Source organism: Diceros bicornis, chromosome 11, assembly GCF_020826845.1.
Source record: "Diceros bicornis minor isolate mBicDic1 chromosome 11, mDicBic1.mat.cur, whole genome shotgun sequence".
In the NCBI taxonomy this organism is placed as follows: Eukaryota; Metazoa; Chordata; class Mammalia; order Perissodactyla; family Rhinocerotidae; genus Diceros; species Diceros bicornis.
In genome coordinates this window covers 35,313,690-35,333,747 of record NC_080750.1, presented here as the reverse complement: position 1 = coordinate 35,333,747, position 20,058 = coordinate 35,313,690, and the positions used below count along the sequence as shown (strand labels likewise).

Below are 20,058 nucleotides of genomic sequence, written 5' to 3'. Positions count from 1 at the left end.
CAGAAATCAATTTATAAATGTAAAGGCAGAGTAGAAAGAAAAAAGCAAGACAATACCCTGAAAAAAAATGAAGAAAACTAAAATGATGGATATTACACTTCTCGGTTATCTCAGTCTATCAACATTCTTCACCTAAGACATGTTATTTTTCCAGGTTTCCAGCTTGTAGGTCATGCAGTAATTGATATGTAGCTCAGCTTATTAGAAGTACAGGGATTCAAATTTAACTTTCCCTTTAACCTTTCCTGGTGCTTAATTTAAAATAAAGAAAATCAAAATGTAGAAGATGAAAATAAAATAAAAAGCTTCCTGTGGAAGATGTTTTTCCTCCTCTCTCCGTAGGGAAAAGCAAACAAGTTAATGAGGATTTGTCATTTAATTTTGAATGTCTAAGTTTCTTTGAGCTATGTGGGCAACTGAATTAGTATAGATTCTGAAGAAAGCTACAACTGGCCACCTCACTAGAGTGCCTTTTCCCATCTCATCTTGAGTTGTTGGTTTTTTAATTTTCCCAAGAGAGAATCTGAGGCATCTCTATCAGGTCGTGTTGACCTATCTCTAGCAAAATCTTGTTTCCTATAAGGTTATTAAACATTTCTTAAGGCAAAGAATTTTGGAGAATTTTAAAATGACATGGTTCTTCACAAATGGAGAATGATTGTGTCAAAAGTGTTGTGGCTGAACTAAGAGAAGACGAGGTTTCCTAGAGTTATGTCCACAGCACATCTTTGAGGCGTGTCAACACTACCTCACCCTGTAGTGTATGAAACATTTTAACACTTTTCTAGCTCCGCAATTCAAAAGCAGCAGCTTTGTGAATTTAATTTTAGAAGAAGATGGAAAAACTCTATGGAGCCTGGCCAGTTATAAAGTGGTTTACTTAGAAAACACAAATATCACTATAAGACTAAAAACAGTGAAAGACAATCTGTTTTCCCCTAGGGTTACTGTTTCACTTGTGGGTCTGTCCAATTTCCAACTTTCTAGTTGTTTTCTTTATTGAGATTAAGTATCCAACGTAAACACATTCATGTGTTTAGAAGAAAGGCATTGTGGCCAGGAGGATTCAGGACTCAGGAGCCCTTGTTTCTTGCCATATTGAAAGAGAGTCTGAGTAGTTTGTAATAAAGAAAAACGTAATTAGGTTGACTAAGTCAAATTACAGTTTATAAAGTTGATTGATGATTAGAGATTTGTCTTGGTTTTTAAAATGGCTTTGACTTCCAAGTTACACCTCATTCATATTTATTTGTTTATTTTGTCGGAGGGGTCGATAGTGGTGGGAGAAGATACTTTTACTTTTGGAATTGAGATCACACATTCTATAACCTATTGCAGAGAGAGGACTTTTGTGTTTTTAACCATTGCATTTTAAAACAAGATTGGAGGACAGCATCAATTTCAATAACTCCATGTAATTTCCATTTATTTTATTTCCTAAAGGATTGAGTTGTGTTAAATCTGGGCAACTAACAGCTTTATGCTATTAAACACAATAGATTATGAAATGCCCTTTTAAATGAAGTCTCTCTGTAGCTTTCTAATAAGCAGCTACCCCCACGGTGACATATCCGAACATGGGGCCATCTCGGGACTTGAGCACTGTTATCCAAACTTGTGTTCTAATACATCGGTCAATAACACTGTGTGACAGAACTGCTCTTATTTCTCTGTACCTCACTACATTTTAACCTTAAAGAAAGAAACACTAGATAAATTACTATAGTTTGGGATCACTTCTATAAAAAAATATATATATTTTTTTATAAATCCAGTTATAACTTTAATTACAAGATCTACTTTTTAAAAATATGTAACCATTTATCTATCTATATATATAAAACACTCTTTCTCCTCGTTCCCACCCCCACCCAACCTTCAAGGTATTGTAAGTGTACCTTGTACCACCTGGTCAGCTTTCTGCCAGGACTCCCTTTATTAACACTGTGATTTCACTTACTGAGTCCTTGAGAATGGATAAAGTTGATCCAAAGGCATTTGTTCAAAGGTTCTCTTGAGAGTAGTTTATTTTGATCTTGAGTATCTGTGAAGGTATGCTCCATTGCAAACTAAGGCTTTTCAGTGACAGAGTAGATGATAGAACCGCATCAGCCTAGTCAGGAGAAGCTCCCTGACCTCATTATTGCTAATGGATCATGGTAATTCAGCCTGTTGTGAAATCTCGTGTTCAATTATGTAGGATAATGAGTGACTCAAAACTTAGTATGTCTCAGCTATAGTCCTTATTATAGGGCTTGTTCAGCTTCTTTCAAAAGCGAAAGGTTTTAAATAGAGCAGTTCACTTTGATAACAAAACAAAAGTTATCACCAATATTCAGACTGTCCTGATTTTAAATATCTGATTTGATTTTAAAATAAGAGGATTGCTATATAACTTTATATTTCACTCATCCTTTTGTAGAAAAGTTAGGACAGGTTTATTCATTTTTAAGCGTTAATTCTAGAATTCTAAAAGCATGCAAATGGCATTTGTCTTTGGATTCACAGAAACTCTAGATATTCAGAGTTTGAATTATTTAAACTCCCACAACACATGCACTTTTGCTTTTCAAGCATGAGTTATAATTTAATTAAAAACTTCTGGTGCATTGCTAGCATTTTAAATATTAATATGTTCCATGGATCACTTTCGATTATCTACCGTCTTGAAATTCTTGAAGATGTCAGATTTTTAAGATTCCCAAAGTTGCAGTTGGAATTGTCTGTTGAGGCAAAGGGGACTATGATAATTACACACATCCATTAGGATCAGCAGAGGAGGTAAACTTTGGGGAGGCTTAATGGGCATGTCTCAGTGACAGCTAGCAAAGAGCATTTGGCATGATTAAGGATGGATTTGAATACAGTTGAAAATATACTCTCATTATGGACACCAGTGGAAGTTGCACTACAAATGTTAAATTCCCCAGAAGAAGAGTGGTGTGGCAGGAAAGCTTTGAAATCCACTGTGGCCATCATCCAAATTATTCTCTTTCCTTTATGTCTTTCTGCTGTCAGACTCACTTTGCAATGCCCAATTCAACTCCCTCTATTTCTGAAAAGAGGCAACCTGTTGATCTCTATTTCAGATTGTCCGAAGATACATCAAGGATTGGCTTGAAAGGAAGAAACCGCCTTTTGGTGCTATCAGCAGCAGTGTGCTCCTCATGATCATCTACACGACGTTCTGTGACACGTTCTCTAACCCAAATATTGACCTGGATAAGTTCAGCCTTGTTCTCATACTGTTCATAAGTAAGTTGGTAAATGGATCCTTGCTATCCACTCGGTCTCCCCAATAGCAAAGTGTAGCAATTTGTGTTCCCTAAATTCATTTCAAACGTAAATTTGATTAGAAAAGAATACTTAGTATCATATTATATGTACTCAGTGATACTATCATGTGTATCTGGGCTTTAAAAAGACACCAGTTACACACTTATGACTTAATCTCCTTTGTTTTCTATTTTTGATTTACGATAGTTGATGTCAGATGAAAGAAGCAATAATATCTATCAAATTCAAATGTTAGATTGAGCACTTTTTGCCAATTTATTTTATTATAACTTTAAGCTAATCTTATCCTTTATTGTGAATTAAAAGTAGGATTTATAGTATATGATACTATTATTTTATAATTATAATAATCAGCTGCATTGGCTAAAATGTGAATATTTACATAATCTTTTCTATTAAAATATACCCAGCATAATATTATTTCATTTTAAGAAGCAGCAGACTATAAAATGCAAGTACATCACACACCGCATAATAATGTTTAGTCAACGACAGACCACATATATGACGATGGTCCCATAAGATTAGCACCCTATAGCCTAGATGTGTAGTAGGCTATACCATCTAGGTTTGTGTAAGTACACTCTATGATGTTCACACAACAACGAAATCACCTAAGGATGTATTTCTCAGAAGTATCCCCATCGTTCATTAAACACTGCATGACTGTAACTGCTAGGCTCAAAAATCAACCTTTTGTTCTATTTATGCTGTGATACCAAAAACTTTTGGTAATTATAATATCAAAGAATCTTTTGTTATTAAAATCAAAATGAGTTATTCCAAAATATATGTTATATGCCACCACATTTATGCTATTTGCTATAAATATTTGTAGTATATACCAGCTCTTTCTAAATTGAATAAATTAAATAACCAAATCTTAAATCAAAGAGAGTTTTAGACTTGCCCTGAGTAGTAGATATCATAGATTATATCTAGGGATGTCTTCAATAAGAACAAGTTGAGTCCCACCAATTTAAATGATTCTATCAGTTTAGCTCAAGGTATGTTTGTTTGTTTATTCATTTGTTTGTTTTTCTATTTGAGTTCCCATAAGTTTCAGATAAAACTAAGCATACTGGTAAATGTGCTTTTATAGTGCTAATTTAGATTCGATCTTTTTTTTTCCTTCAGTATTTTCTATTCAGCTGAGTTTTATGCTTTTAACCTTCATCTTTTCAACAAGGTAAGTGATTTGGTATCTCTCATTGTTAGTTGCTTAAATGACAGATCATGCTCGTTACTGAGCTTCTATGCCACTTGTTCTGCTTTTTCTCCTATCTCCTGACCACTCCATCTTGCTCCTGCCACCCTCAAGTTGTAGATGTTACCAAGGATCTGTCCTTGGCCCTTGTCTCATCTATTCACATCATGTGCTTAGGCAGCCTCCTCCATTCTACTGGCTCCAGCTGCCAGCTTCCTGCTGATGATTTTTGAGCCTAGACCTTCCATTCCAACGTTTTTCCTGAGTTCCAGCACTGCTTATCACTTACCATTCAGATATTTTCACCTGACTGTCTTAACAGGACCTCAGACTCAAGATATTCAAAAAGGAATTAATCTTTTTTCCCAATACTGCCTCTCTCTCTCTCATTTCTTTATTTTTAATGGAACCACCACCTGCAGAGTTACTCAAACTGGAATCCTTCACATCATTATTTTTAAAATGTCTTTTTTTTTAATGATTTTTTTTTATTTTATTTATTTATTTTTTCCCCCAAAACCCCAGTAGATAGTCGTATGTCATAGCTGCACATCCTTCTAGTTGCTGTATGTGGGACGCGGCCTCAGCATGGCTGGAGAAGCAGTGCGTTGGTGCGCGCCCAGACCTGAACCCCGGCCGCCAGCAGCGGAGCGCACGCACTTAACCGCTAAGCCACAGGGCCGGCCGTTTTTTTTTTTTTTGTGAGGCGGTCAGCCCTGTGCTAACATCTGCCAATCCTCTTCTTTTTTTCCTGAGGAAGACTGGCCCTGGGCTAATATCCATGCCCATCTTCCTCCACTTTGTATGGGACGCCGCCACAGCATGGCTTGCCAAGCAGTGTGTCGGTGCGTGCCCAGGATCTGAACTGGCGAACCCCGGGAGCGGAGCACGCGCACCCAACCACTTGCGCCACCGGGCCGGCCCTAAAATGTCTTTTCCTACCTCTGTAGAAATATTTTTTATGCTCCCAGAGCCACTTCCCTAATTCAGGCTCTTGTTGCCTGTTTTCTCCCTAGACTATTACAATGGATATCCTACTGGTATCTTCATTTCTAGGCCAGACTTTTCTTACGCATTTCACACTGGTTCCAATAACTCGAAGTTCTGATAATAGCCCTCTTGTTCAGAGATCTTCAATGGGTATCCAGTTCCCACAGAATGAAGTTCATTTTGGTGGACTAAGTGAACCACTACTAGCATTCATGCTGTCTAAGCTTTAGGTTGAGATAAAATCTTTGCTATTCCCTAGAGGAACCTCATGCATTCTCATTTTTATACCTTGCTTAGGCTATCCCTTATCTAAACTGGTCTCCATGTCCTAGTTCATCTTTCCTGTTCTTAAAGGCTCACTTCTAATGCAACTTCTTCCACGAGTATTGTACATGCAACAGATATTACTTAAGCCTTTGGTGTGAGAAAGTTACCATAGTGAATACAACAAATAAGAGATGATACCGATCCTGCATGAGTTTATAGACTACATATATGCACTGATAACTAAGTGTCCTCTTAGTGGTACAGTAAGCCAACCTGTAGTCAATTCAAAGAAGAAAGCACTTCCAAGAGAGTGGTGGTGCAGGGCTTCATGGAAGAGATGGGATTTGACGTAAGTCATGAAGAATGGCTAATTATTCAGCAAACAGAGATGCAGAGAGGGGCTTCTTGGTGGGAGAAGAAACAATAATGTAAATGTGGACACACACCCACAAAAAAAACAAGACATGGTGAGACAACAGGAGTAGAGGAAGATTAAAAACAAGACATGGTGAGACAACAGGAGTAGAGGAAGATTAAAAACAAGACATGATGAGACAACAGGAGTAGAGGAAGATTAAAAACAAGACATGGTGAGACAACAGGAGTAGAGGAAGATTAAAAACAAGACATGGTGAGACAACAGGAGTAGAGGGGTAGCTGGAAAGGTAAGCTTGGGCCAGGTTGCCAGGCTCTTGAATTCCAGGTGACGGCAATGAGCTGCCAGAGGGAAAGGTCCTGGGTTGTTTACAAGGCCTGAAACAGTGTCAGAGCTGTGGATGGTTCAGGCCTCACATTAGGTGCTTGGCTCCCATAGCACTTGGTCTGGCATGAGGCTGATTGTAAACAGTCAATAAAAACTTATCGACTGGTATAATTGGAAGCATTTTCCCAAGCTTGTGGTTGTGATTTATGAAGTAAGAGTAAAGCCTAGAGCCATTAAGTCACAGAGAAAATGTGACTTAATTGGTCAAGTCTGAGAGTAGAAGTATTTTAAAGTTCGTTTTATAAATGGCTTGTTATGTCACCTTAGAAAAGATGTTTGCCTTTCGCCGCTGTTTCCTGGTCCTTGTGGCAGAAGTAATAATCAGACCCACTCATCCTATCCTCTCAGATATCCTGTCAGTGACCGAAAAATTCCTTGAAAAGCACAGAATAGCCACTATTGGGATTGCTGAAGGCAGGGGCTAGGGTGTCACAACTAGTTGAATTAAAATTGAGAATTTTCAGCATGCGGTAAACGGGACATTCATAAGACCTTGTGGTTTTGAGATCCTTCTATTCTGCCTTCACTGAAGTTCTGTCACGTTTTGAACTTGCTTGGCCCATTGTCACACAGGCACGTTCTTTGATAAACAACAGAATATGGGGTGGCCATAACTATGCTCCTGTGTAATGGTTGTGTAGCCCCAAAGTATTCCATTAAAATTTGGAGATTTTTCAACTGGACAAAATTTAGAAGATGGTGTTCACATTTTTTTCATGCTGAGAGACCCCATAGTGCCTGAAGATTTTGCTGAAGGAATGAAAGAGACCAACATTGATTGAACCCTTCTCTGTCCCAGGCACTATGCAAGGGATTGTGCATATGTTATTTCATGTCAGTCTAACAGCAAAGACTGTGATACTGCGTGTTTTTGTTGCTATTTTGCAGATGAGGACCCACACTTAGAATAGGTAATTTAGTTTAAAATCAGATTTTAGTAGTTTAATAACAGATGGCAAATAGTACATGTAGAATTGAAATCTATTTCTATTTGACGTTTCCAAAAACATTTGCCCATGCTTTATCCACTGCACTAAACTACTTCAATTACTTTTTAAATTCCTATACTGGTTTTGGTTAGGGAATGTGTAGTGTTTAACTGGATTCTTCAAGTTTACACACACACAAATTAGTCTAAGATACCAAGAGTTTGAACTAGGACCCCTTGGTTTATACTCTCTTGAGTTTCATTTTCTTTTCCTACTTTTTGTTCCTTCCTACTTAAATTAGTGAAATTGGTCTGTGGTTTTTTCCTCATCTTTTTCTTACCAGTTCAGTGAATCTAAAACCAATCTAGATATCAAGAGACAAAAATCTCAGCATGGAAATCAGTCTGTCTTTTTTTGTACAGCATGCCACTGACCTCTGAATGATGGAAGTTTAGCATAAACCGGAAGAGACCCAGCCTAGAAAATTCAACTTTCCTGCAACACTCTGCTTACCTGGTTAACATTTCTTAGATTTACTGACCTGACATGTTACCATTCTAGTGTCTGGCATGTGAACCTCTTCTACTCTGAGTACTTAAAGTACATTTAAGAGTTGTCATTCTGTGTTCTCATTTATTTGTCTACAGAATAGAGTCAGGGTTAAAAATTCCAACTCTGGAGTCAAATGGATTTGAGTTTCAATCCTATGTAAAAACTTTGTCATTTTTGTCAGTTTCCTCATTTATAAAGTGGAGATAGTAGTGGTACCGGTCGTTTGGAGAAGTAAATAATATGCACATAAAGCCCTCAGCATAATATCTAGCATATAGTAAGTGCTCACTGAATGTTAGCTACTGTAGAATATTTATTTATTATGTCAAAATAGTTTATATTATTTCAAAAACTAATTATGGAAGAGAGGGAATTAGCATTTCTAGCTTTGTAATACATTCTTTGTGACATTTCTCTGTCAAAGTTGCTAGGAAATGAGAGTTGATTCATTAAACCAAAAGTCAGTTGTCCATAGTGACCTAAGCTTTCTGCAACTTTGGGAAGCTGTCAAAGGTAAAAAAAAAATGTTGAAAAAGCTTAGAAAAAGAAAGCAGTAATTGGGAGCCTTTAAAAATACATAAAAGACAGTTTGGTAAGCTGAGAACTAGAGTAATAGAAACCTAGAGTGTCACTAGAGTGACAAAAGAAACCATTAAGAAAGGAAAAGGAAGAAAACCAATATTTGTGTAGGTGTTTTAATCCTTGTCAGTACATTTTCAATCAGATGTGTCAATCGGCCTCTCACCATAGCCCCGGGAGGGAAGAAGGGTGGTTGAAGGATCGGAGAGTGGGAAAAGGAGGGAGAGAGGGAAGACGGCATTATTATTAATGGTGAGTATCCACACCATTTCAGAGATGAGGCAGTGAAGCCACAGAGCTCTGGGTAACTTGTTTAGTACCACACAGCTAATGACAGACGAGGTCTTCCCCTAAAATGAGTAAGGACAAAACACAGGTACAGAGGTTAACAAAGGAAAGTATTTCACATGGAAGTTTCCTCCTCTAAAAACAGTGGGCTCCGGCGGAACTATCTCTGAGGACCCTTTCTGCTCCACATTCTGTGATTCTACTGGTAAAACCTTCTGACATGTTTTCCTTTGTGGGTACTGCAAAGGAAGGCAAAATAAATATTATGTGGAAAACACTGATTGAAAGCTTTGTAAGAGAGAATAAAAAGACCAGTTGGGAAGAAAAGGAAACAAACATCTCAGGGGAAGCCAAGTGATCAAAAGAATTATAAAAACAGGATAAAAAGAAAATCAATATTAAAAAGAGATAAGGTAGAGTTAGAAAATAAATAGTAGGGCCAGCCCCATGGCTTAGCGGTTAAGTGCACACGCTACGCTGCTGGTGGCCCGGGTTCGGATCCCGGGCGCGCACAGACGCACCGCTTCTCCGGCCATGCTGAGGCCGCGTCCCACATACAGCAACTAGAAGGCTGTGCAGCTATGACATACAACTATCTACTGGGGCTTTGGGGGAAAAAAATAAATAAAAATTAAAAAAAAAAAAAAGAAAAGAAATAATAATGTGATTCCTTTCAAGAATGTGAGCAGACACAATAGAGATGTTAATCACTGAAAATAATTACAGTTATTACTACTTAAATATAATGTACAGAATGCTTCGGTTTTCTGTGTATTGTCATGACTTTCCTCCATTAAGCCACCCCTTGACAGAGCATGGCTGCTCTCGTCCACTAAATCGTGTGGTTATTTTGTTTCTGTTTTTGTTTCTTTATAATTTCCTTCTCAACAGGCAAACTTATCTCCAAGATTTGGGAGAGCCTACTTACTAGTTGTGTGACCTTAGGCAAGTTATTTAACCTCTTTGTGCTTCAAGTTCCCTTTGTGGAAACAGCAAGGCAATAATACTATCTACGTTATAAGACTCTTCTGAGAAGAAGAAGTAGGAAGCTAAGTGCTTAGAAAAGTGCTCAATAAATGTTTACTGCTGTGGTCATTCGTCATCATTGTCATCATCCTCATCATGAATGGAGGGTTAAGTGAGCATCTGATCTGTTGGCCTTCCCCGAGATCCGTTATGTGGAACAGTCTGTTACTTGGAGGTAGAGTAGAAGTCAGCCCTGCTTAGGGGGAATATTGTTTTGAACCTTAAACATTCCATTTTTATGTCCTGCTCCTCTCTCCCACCTGATGGGCTTTGTGTCAATAGAATGATAGGGCAATGTGTCAACTCAAATCAGGCCAGAAGCCTCCCAGTGTGGGCCTACCTTCAGTCTCCTTACCTAAAAGAGAGGACAGGTAAGCACGTCTTGCAAATATCCTGTTTAGCCACACTGTAAGTGCTGCTCTACGGAATGGCAGCCAGCGCCAGATTAAATCAGAGCCTTCTTGGCCAGAGATTTTGACACATTGGAAATGTGCTAAAATCTGGAAAAGAGCAAGATATCAAGCAAAACAGAGTTCACCAAAGGAGAAGTGTATTGCCAGACTCTCTTGGAAGAAAACCAAACTGCATAAATTCAGATGCAGCGACAACTGGTTCTAAACAAGGGCAGCAAAAGACAAAAAAGGCCTATGTAGTGTTACTAACACCACAAGCCTTGCTGGAGAACAGCCCAAAACTAGGCCACTTGGTTATGCTACATGTGCTACAAGCACAGGTGGGCATTCATCTCTGTGGAAGTTTTTTATTCATTGTGAATTGACTGTAGATCATATTCCCCAATCTTCCTATTTCAGGCTTTTCTAATTTCTTAGGTTCCCAGGCCTCAGTATTACCTCAGACTCTGTGGATGAGTGAAGTGCCTCACGCTTTACAAAGAAAGTACAAGCTCTGACAGAGAAATTGCCTCCACTTTCCCATTTTCCACCTGAAAAATTTCCGTATTTTTCATTTACCTTTTCATCTTTTGTTTCCAGCTCACAGGCTACAGGGAACTCTCCACTCAGGCTAACGCCCTCAGTCTCGTCCTCTCAGGCGTATTTGAGGACCTGGTTTCATCAGTTGTTTCTACCTGCTGCATCTTCGCTCTCTCTCTATTCGTGTTAAAATCTCCCAAGACCCTTTTCTTCTCTTCACCAGATTTCTTGAAAACACAGTGCCCTCTTACTACTACAAATTCAGTACATGTAAACATCAACTCCTTGGCCTCCTCCCCAGACCTCACTGGCCTCCTTTCTCATTCTCTATTTGCCTCAGTGCCTAAATGCTCTTCTCTGTCCTATTTGCTCAAAGCTTCTAATTTCTCTGTAATTCCTCCTGCTCTCAAAGCAACAATAACAATAAAAATATCAACTAGAGTGTATTAAATAAATACTTGCAATGTGCCAAATTCTTAGCAAACATTGGCATTTATCCTCACAATGACCCTAAGAGGCAGGCAGTATTATCCTTATTTCATATATAAGCAAAAGGATGATCTGGATTTAAATTCAAGTTCATTTGCCCCCAAAGCCTGTGCTCTTAAGTGTTGGGAGGGAATATTTCATAGACGTTAACAGTTGACAAATTTTTTAATTCTATCTTCATGTCTCTTACCACCGTCTCCTGCCTGCACTATGGTTCTTCAGGCCCTTAGAGCTTTCTGCTTCCTGCCTGGCCTCTTCAGTTTCAGTCTTAGGCTGTGCTGTGTGATTACCCCTCCTTAAGAATGGATCTGATCTTATCATTCTACTGTTCCAAGTCCTTCATCAGTTCTCCTTATCCCATCTTATCAAGTCCACACTCCTGGTCACAAGCCAGTGTCCCTGCACACAAGTCGGCCTGAAGAATCTGCTCTTTTCCAACTGCCCCTCTCACTCCCATACTTACTTCAGTTTCACTATCCCTTACCTAAAATACACATCTCACATGTCTAAACATGTTGCTTAAAGCCCAGCTCAATTGTTATTTCCTCCAAGAAGGTTCTCTATGTGCTCCATCAAGATCCCCCACCCCCCTGCCAAGCTTGAGATAATCCTTCTCTTCGGTGCCAAAACTCTCTCTCTCCTCTCTCTCTCTCTCTCTCTCTCTCTCATTCTCAATCTCTTTCTCTTTTATAGCGTACATATCTGTACTCCTTTCATCCATGAATTTATAGAACCTTACATAGCTCCTTCCACATTAGGCCTACATGGCAAATAAAAGGATCAAGGAATGTGTCAGCCATGTAGTGCAATGTTTAAGAAATGAGCGGTATCACAATATAAATATGAGAATAAAATGTGGGAACAATAAGGCAATCTTATTCTCAAGTGATATACAGCTGTAAGGAATTCTTAACTGAGGTGAGACACCAAAAAATCAGTTTGGAAAGTTGTTATCAAAAAAGAGCTGGATGTGAGACTGGTTAGGAAGCATGACATAGGTGACCTTTCAAAGGAGAGAAGACCAAAGGGCAATTTAAGTACTCTCTTAACATATGCACAGAGGATGCGGAGGAGGAGGAGGAGGCCTTTCTCCCCTCCAGTGAGTGTATAACAAAGAAAACAGGATGTGGGATCCATTTAGGGAAGATTTTTCTCCCAAAAAAATTTATATATGAGGATGAGGTTACTAAAGGAAATGGTGGGATCTCTTTCTTTAGAGATTCTTAAAAATTTGGTAGATTGTTATATCTGCAACAATATACTTTCAGTCAGGTTCTAGAGTATTTTCCGTTTGCTAACTCTCTTGTCTGAGTTCAGGGCAGGAAATGAGTAGACTCACTATATCTTCAACCCCTGATTCTCCAGGAAGGAATAATTTCCAACAAATCAAGGACACAATAATAATGATATTTCTAACCTTTTTGGCTCCTGGTTCTCTAAATCTTTATAATCTAAAATAGGATATCTGAATATGATGTTCACCAGTACTGACCCTTGTGACATTGAATGGATTTTGACTAAGCCAGATTTTTTTTTTTAAGCTTAGCGTGTTATATAACAAGCAGTGAAGAGCATAGACCCAGGAGCCAGACTTGATCTAAATCCTGGCTCTGTCACTTACTAGCTGTGGGGCCCTGGATAAGTTACACAACTTCTGTGTGCCTCAGTTTTCTCATCTGTAAATAGGGTTGTTGTGTCACCTACCTTATGGGGTTGTTGTCTTTACATGCAAACACATTAGAGGAGTACCTGATACACGGTAACTGCTCAAAGAATGATGTTATTATTTTTACTAAAACATGTGATGTTAGATCTTTGTTCATACCATGTATTTCTCAAAAGGGTGTGTTTGCTGCCAAAAGGATACATTGCTCCTTGAGGGAAACAGTTTTGGAGCTACATTAACTCTTTCAAGCCACTGGGTTAATATCAAGTGATAACCTAGCAACTTAGCTGACAGAGTCCCTTGCTGCATGGTTTTCATGAAGTCCTGCACCACAGGCTGATTGCATACATGATCTTAGGAGACCTCCACCACATGTTTTTAAAACTGTCTCCTTTTCATGGATAAATGACTCAGAAATGATTCTCTAGAAAGAAATTTAGACATTTCTGTACATTTGGGCATAGAATTACTTCTGTCACCAGGATTGATCAAAGAGATGTTAACATGAAGGTAGGTACTGCATTTGATTTAGGATGTATTAGATAGGTTTTCTATAAAAGTATTTGTAAAACACTTTTTTTGCCTCTAGGAGTAATTCGGGTTTCACACCAGCAGACACTGTGGCTATCATTTTCTGTTCTACACACAAGTCCCTCACATTAGGTAAGTGATTCACAGACTTAAAAACCAACTTAATATTATCCTCAGATAGTTACATCTTATGATTTTGGAGTTCAGGCAACTCTTCAAATGAAAATGGAATGGGTACTGTTCACTATGTTAGATAATGAACAGTAGAAAAGTGAGGATGATTCTTTGCTTTGAAATACCATTATTTGATTGAACCAATTTTGAGGGCCTAAATTTAATAATGCAGGATTTAGCTTAATTTGTAATCAGGTTTTTGATTCTCATAAAAGGTTTTCAATGTAGAATGTTAATGTTAAAAGCTAGGGTGGGGTGGGGGCACAGGGAACTACTTCTGAAAAAGGAATGGGCAAAAACTTGGCTTTGGAAGGCTCTAGAGTTGCTCCTGGAAAAATGTTAATTTATTCTAGAAGCTTGGAGCAAGGTGAGAATAATGTTATTACTCTAATTTGATATTGACAGTAGTTTGAAGTTCATTTCAGAAGGTTATATAACATAACCTTATTTCTATAAAGAAACACAGTATAGTTATCATTAACTCAATCTGATTAGCACCTAAAGTGAAATAAGTGTTTATTTAATGGAAAAAATAGATTAAGAATAAAAATGCTATTTTCCACTTAGCGTTATCCAGTTTAATGGCATTATCCCAATAACCTGTCCAGACATCAGGAATCCATGTTTTTAGTCATTAAAAGTCATTAAGTAATCAGAAACTTTATTGAAATATACATCATTCACAAACTCCTTGGGGTAGTAGGCACATTGTGGTAAAAAGTCATATTAAAAATTTCTTTATATTTTGGCATGTTACGAGATTGAAGAATCATGATATTGCTCTAAGTCTGTTCACGTTAAAAAAGTTCAGTTTGTAAACTAGAAAACAAAGACATTTCACGATGTTTTTACTAACCCCAAGCATATTTGTCTGATAGAAGCTATTGTCAGTCTTACCAACTTTGGAAAATGATTTAGAAATTGGACAAACTCCTTAAGGAACAATTGTTATCTAGGGCTTCAGCTTACTTGAATAAATTATATATATAATGTCCATACACTGCAGTATGTTTGTTTGGTTTTCTTCATAATCATCATCAAATTGAGTTGAACGAGCTTTGGAAGCCACATTCCAATCCTGATTTTGTGACCCTGGACAAATCACTTAACCTCCCTGAACTCTTGCATTCTCATCTGTAAAATAGGGCAGAATAATACTTACTTTGTAAGGTAAAAGAATAAAGATAAAATTTGTTAAGTACCTAGCACAGTACTTGTACATAACAATTGGTCAGTACATGACAGAATGTGTGCAATAATTGCACTGTGTAGAGATTGCTGTGGACTAAATGAGCCACCTAAAGAGCTTGCTGTGCTACCTGGCACGCAGTGGATACTCTTTAAGCAGTAGCTATTGTTATTAATTATTATTAACTAAATTAGTTATGACTGTGTTACCATTTCCAGGGTTCCAGTCCGCTGACCCCTGTCTTGTCGATTTTCATGTAACAAGTGTGGTTTAGTTGTTGACTCAAAGAAATCATCTTGAACTTTTTCCCATGTGGTTATTGTGATGTGATGTCTAGTGTTCCAGGTTCCCTAAAAGTAAGGGGCTGTTACAAAGGTAGGGAGCCCAGAGGTGGGTGCCACCAGATGCCTCAGATGTCCAGAGTTAGGAATCAAATGATCCCGTGTTCTTAGAGCAGATGCTGAACCACGGCTTCACCAGATACACCCTTTTTTGCAATGGGCTTTTAAACCCAACCCACCCCTAGGAGTTTGCTTTTGTCAGGAAAACCAAAATGGATTTTTTTGTTTCTCTATGATGTTCTGTGCTAGAGCCGTCTGGGTTGAACAAAGAGCTCTACCCAAGAAGCATGCTGCGGCATGATCAGTCTTCTTTTCTTTTCTGTAAGCAAAATACCTATCCATTCAATCTTTTTTTGTCTTTTCATTTTTCTTAATCGCAGAGCCATACTCTTCTGTTCTTGATGATTTTTGAAAGCTAATTTTCGGGCAGATAGGTGCTCTGATCACCAATCAGAAGTAGCAGTTTTGCTAAAAAGGGTTGGGTTAACTTTGACTTTGCCTTGCTTTTGCATTGTTCTTCCATGAAGCAGACGCTTAGATCCTCCAATAAAATATTGGTGTAACTAAATATCTAAGTAAGCATGGAATGTAAATCCTTAGTTACTTCCATAACATGACACACTTAAGCTCTCTTGGAATTGCAAGAACTAAATACTCATCCTGGCTCTCCCACTGATACCTCCCCAGGCCTCAGTTTCCATAGCTCTTAGATTAGACAATTTTACTTCCAACTCAACTATTCTATCATGCCATGCTCATACCTAGCTACCCTCTTGCAGTCTTCTAGGTCACATTTATAAAAATGGCCTCTTTGCCACTTAACCTTATCTCAGAAGGGGAGCATGGATCGCTCTTGTCCCAGGAGCACCCTTATTTCCACATATAGCAAGAAGTGTTAGGATCCCATTGCTAAAATGGCTTGTTAAGCTCTATAAATTTACTGTATCAGTTTTCACAAGATCCAATACATGTTACCCTCAACTGGTGACCTGACCTGTACCAGTGGTACAGAGGATATGCCATGACAGTGACCTGAGCTCCAGGCTAATAAGTATCCTAATGGAACTTCTTATCTGCATGGAAATGAAAGACCATCACACTAAGTGTGAAGAATTCATATTCCAGAAAGCAGGGGGGAAATTTCAGGTAATATCACTCAGAGTTATACTTTCTCTCACTTCTCACACAAAGATAAAATACAACAGATTATAATATATCTATTTGGCATTTAGAAAATCTACCTATCCCTTTTACAATCACTGTCATAATATTTCCTTTTGTGATTTTACACACACACACATATGCATACATAACATCTCAAATAGAATACATTAAGTGAGCCTTATGAAATACCATTCATTATTACATCCAGTATTTGTATTTAAGAATAAATCATTGCAGGCCAAGAGGTACCCATGTAACTAATGAACTAAAGATGAAAACTCTTGCTTGAGAAGCTTTCTGAATATTCTCATGTACGTATACTTTCAATTTATTTTATTGTTCTTGCTTTTGCCCTGTCTCAATCTCTTCCATGTGCTTGCATCTACACACATGCTGAATTTGATTCATTGCTTTTATTAGTGCATTTGCCATTGATTGATTAGTTCTTCGTATTAGTACTTTTTCTATTGATTGATTGCAGATGAAGTGACTATTTGACCTTTAATTATGAGGCTTCCTATTGAAAATGACATTGAGCTATGGCTTCACATAATCCATCTGGAAAGCCTGACATGATGCCATTCCCTGGAGTTCATTCAGGAAGAAAGAGGAGGCCTGGAGGAAGTGCAGGGCTATCACTGTGCTTCATCTAAAACAATACTACAGGGCTTGTTTGCTGCTCTCCTAGAGTTTCAGCTCAGTGTTGGAGGTGATTTTATATTTTGTCAAGACAGCATCACTTGCTATGGGTTGCTATAAAAGCCAAGAACTGTCCCAAATTATTCTCTAGTTTGATGGTAATATTTGTATAATAATGAGAAGATAATTTACGTAGCAGAGATTGAAGAACAGCTTGTACCCTGGTTAACAATGGCTCACTGCACAGTCAGTCAATAGATCTCATCAAGAAAGAAATTCGATCCAAGAAACTCTGGAATTACTGTGTTAGTTTTATTTTATTCATCTTTTTCTCTTGAGTATTCAAATCACTTTGCTTACCTAGTGTTCTAATACATGAGGAAAACTTTCTCACTATACCTAGAAAGAGAATGTTTCAGGATGTTTGAGATCCTTAAGTTAAGTGTGTATTTATATTAGTTTTTAAAGTTTTTAAATAGCAAAATGAAAGCACATACTCTTAGAGCATATCAACTGACTATTGGCAATCAATTGTGAGATTCCCAGTTGGTTCTTATTTCCAAAAGCATTTCTGAATTGAAAGAATGCTATTTAAATTTTAAGAGTGTCATGATCAGCACTTATTAAAAGCCCATTGTGTGTCTGACCCCTTGTAGACATTCGTTTACAAAGGTGAGTGAAGGCAGCTATTCCTCACGTTGAACTTCATTGTGAGTCTATGGTTGCGGTTACACAGCTAAACTGTGACGAGAAACTATGCATTAAGCAAAAAGAATATAGCTTTTTGGTAGACATAGGATTCTGGAAAGAGTGGAAAGAACACATACCTGAGTCTAGTCTGGATTCAAGTTCCAGTTCTCTCACCAAAAGCTGGAACAAATCACTTAAATGCTGTAGTCCTCAATTTCCTCATCTGTAAAATGAGAAGATGGACAAGATGATACTTGAGATTCCTTCCAGTTGTAAACTTCTGTGTGGCTGTGCTCAGTGACTGATATTTCCGTTCTATAAGATAACAAGTTTCCTGCTATGTGTGAAATGGAAAAGAGTTCTTAAAAGGCACAGTTATGTAAATAATGTTATAATATTACAGGAAAGGAAACATGACTGTTACTTCTTCCTAAAGAGGTTAAAAAATATCTTCATACTCTCCAAAGAGTTTCATAGGAGAAACAAAATCTGAAAAGGATCTTGTTTTCAATTTTGCTTGGAAGCCTTTCAAGAATGCTAAAGGATTACCTGCAACTTGGGCTGAAAAGATCATTTAATAACGTCTGGGTTATTTTCTCAAGGGGAAATGGAATTGAAATACGAAAATTTGTGTTTCTGTTTTTCTTTCCCCTAAAGCTTATCTGTGATTCTATTTGACATGTAAAGACTACTATCTTAATAAAACTACCCTACAAATGGGAAGCACTTTTTTAAAGGCCGTTAAGTCATGTTACCTGAACAACTTTGAATATTAGCAAGTCAGGAATTATTATCTTATTTTGCATAGAAAAAAATGAAAGCATAGAAAAAAATTTTAAACTTATCCCAGATTATATAACTAACAGAGACTAGACTCCAGGCCTCCTAATTTCCAGAACTGCATTGGATCAGAGGCTATGAAAGCACTTAGAAGACCAAAAGTGCTATACTGATTCCAAGTATCATAAATGTGCAATCTCAGCATGGGTTTGAATTCGTTTATTGTTTAAAAAAAAGAAAATTACTTCTAATTACATTGCTAGTTATAAGGTGGTTTAAAAATACTTAATTGTTCCCATAAGCATATATTTCTGTGTGACCCAGTCATAAACTGGCACTCATTCCTTATATTTTCTTCATTAACAAAAAGTTATATTCTATTTAAAGTGACTCTTGATGAGCCAGTCGTTACCTTTCATGAGGCATCACTGTCTGCACTCTATTCTGGCAAACTAAGGGCCACAGTGCTGTTTGACCATAAACTATTAAAGTAGAACTAGAAATCCAGAGTAAAGAGAGAAAATGGAAGTTTGTCTTTTGAGCATAGCCGTAAATATGTTTTTGTCCTGCAGTTTGCCCCTGGAGTTACAGTTCTGTAAGGAAAGGCAGTGTGGGGACCCCTGCCATTTGACAGATTTTTAAAGATGCCACTGAAATTAAAGACCCAGTAGATTTTACTGCCATGCTGAAGAAAAGCAGGGGAGTGTCTGTCATTTTGTGCTATTTTCTGATCCACAAAAAGAGAGAAATGCAAGTTCTCAAGCAGAGTGATACGTTTACGTTCCTACGAGGTTTGTGGACTGTTTTGTTTCATATTTTTGTTTCTGGATTTGGTGTCTGAAAATCATTGCTAGTGTTTCTAGACTTTGTAATAAAAAATTAGGAAGTCCCCAGGTTCTAGGCAGCAAGTATGAAATTAAAGACAATAAAACCTCTTTGGGGGATCCCCAGCCTGTCCCTCAAGGACCATTCATCTTAATGATGTGCCAGGAGATGTTCAGCTGGAAGACCAATGCCCTAATACCCCCACACTTCTCCTCCTCCTCCATGTTTCCTGTGCCAGGGACTGTGTTTTTAACTACAACCTACAGTTAGAAATATATTTACAGTGTGATCCAGAAAATACTTGCACATGTGTAAAAGTTTTACAAAACAACATTCACTCTTACTGTATGTGATACATTCCATATTCTAGCCAAGTACTAGAGAAAACCCACTAAGTTGATTTTGCAACTCATTAATTGGTCTGAAAATCCAAGGTCTGAAAAATATTACTTTACATCTGGCTTGGTGAGATTTTGTCCCCTTATTCAAATAGTTACCCTGTAGGCTTTGGCTACTGCTGTCCCTTTTTCACTGTTAACCCAAATTTCTGATACCATGTAGGAACCAGAGCTAAATTAAGACTTAGAGTAATTCTTGATTTGTCGTAACGTAAGATCACCTGCATTTAGATTTTATTAATTCAGCTTATATAACAGAGTTTCTGTAACTTTTGTTGATTTATTTGTTAAATTGTTTCTCTCATTAACATGTTTTCAATAGTAATAATAATAATAATAGCA

At 37.7% G+C, this 20,058-nt stretch overlaps 1 protein-coding gene across 7 annotated transcripts in view; it reads left to right on the top strand.

Annotated features, from left to right (window-relative positions):
* Positions 1–20,058, top strand: part of SLC10A7 (solute carrier family 10 member 7) — a 242,587-nt gene that overhangs the window by 199,852 nt on the left and 22,677 nt on the right. For 6 of the 7 annotated variants that reach the window (XM_058550155.1, XM_058550156.1, XM_058550154.1 and 3 more), the window contains 3 exons: positions 3,090–3,255; positions 4,435–4,486; positions 13,575–13,648. In XM_058550155.1, the coding sequence (XP_058406138.1) occupies positions 3,090–3,255; positions 4,435–4,486; positions 13,575–13,648 (292 nt within the window). The remainder of the gene's footprint in view (positions 1–3,089; positions 3,256–4,434; positions 4,487–13,574; positions 13,649–20,058) is intronic. The other variant, XM_058550158.1, reaches the window with a different exon arrangement.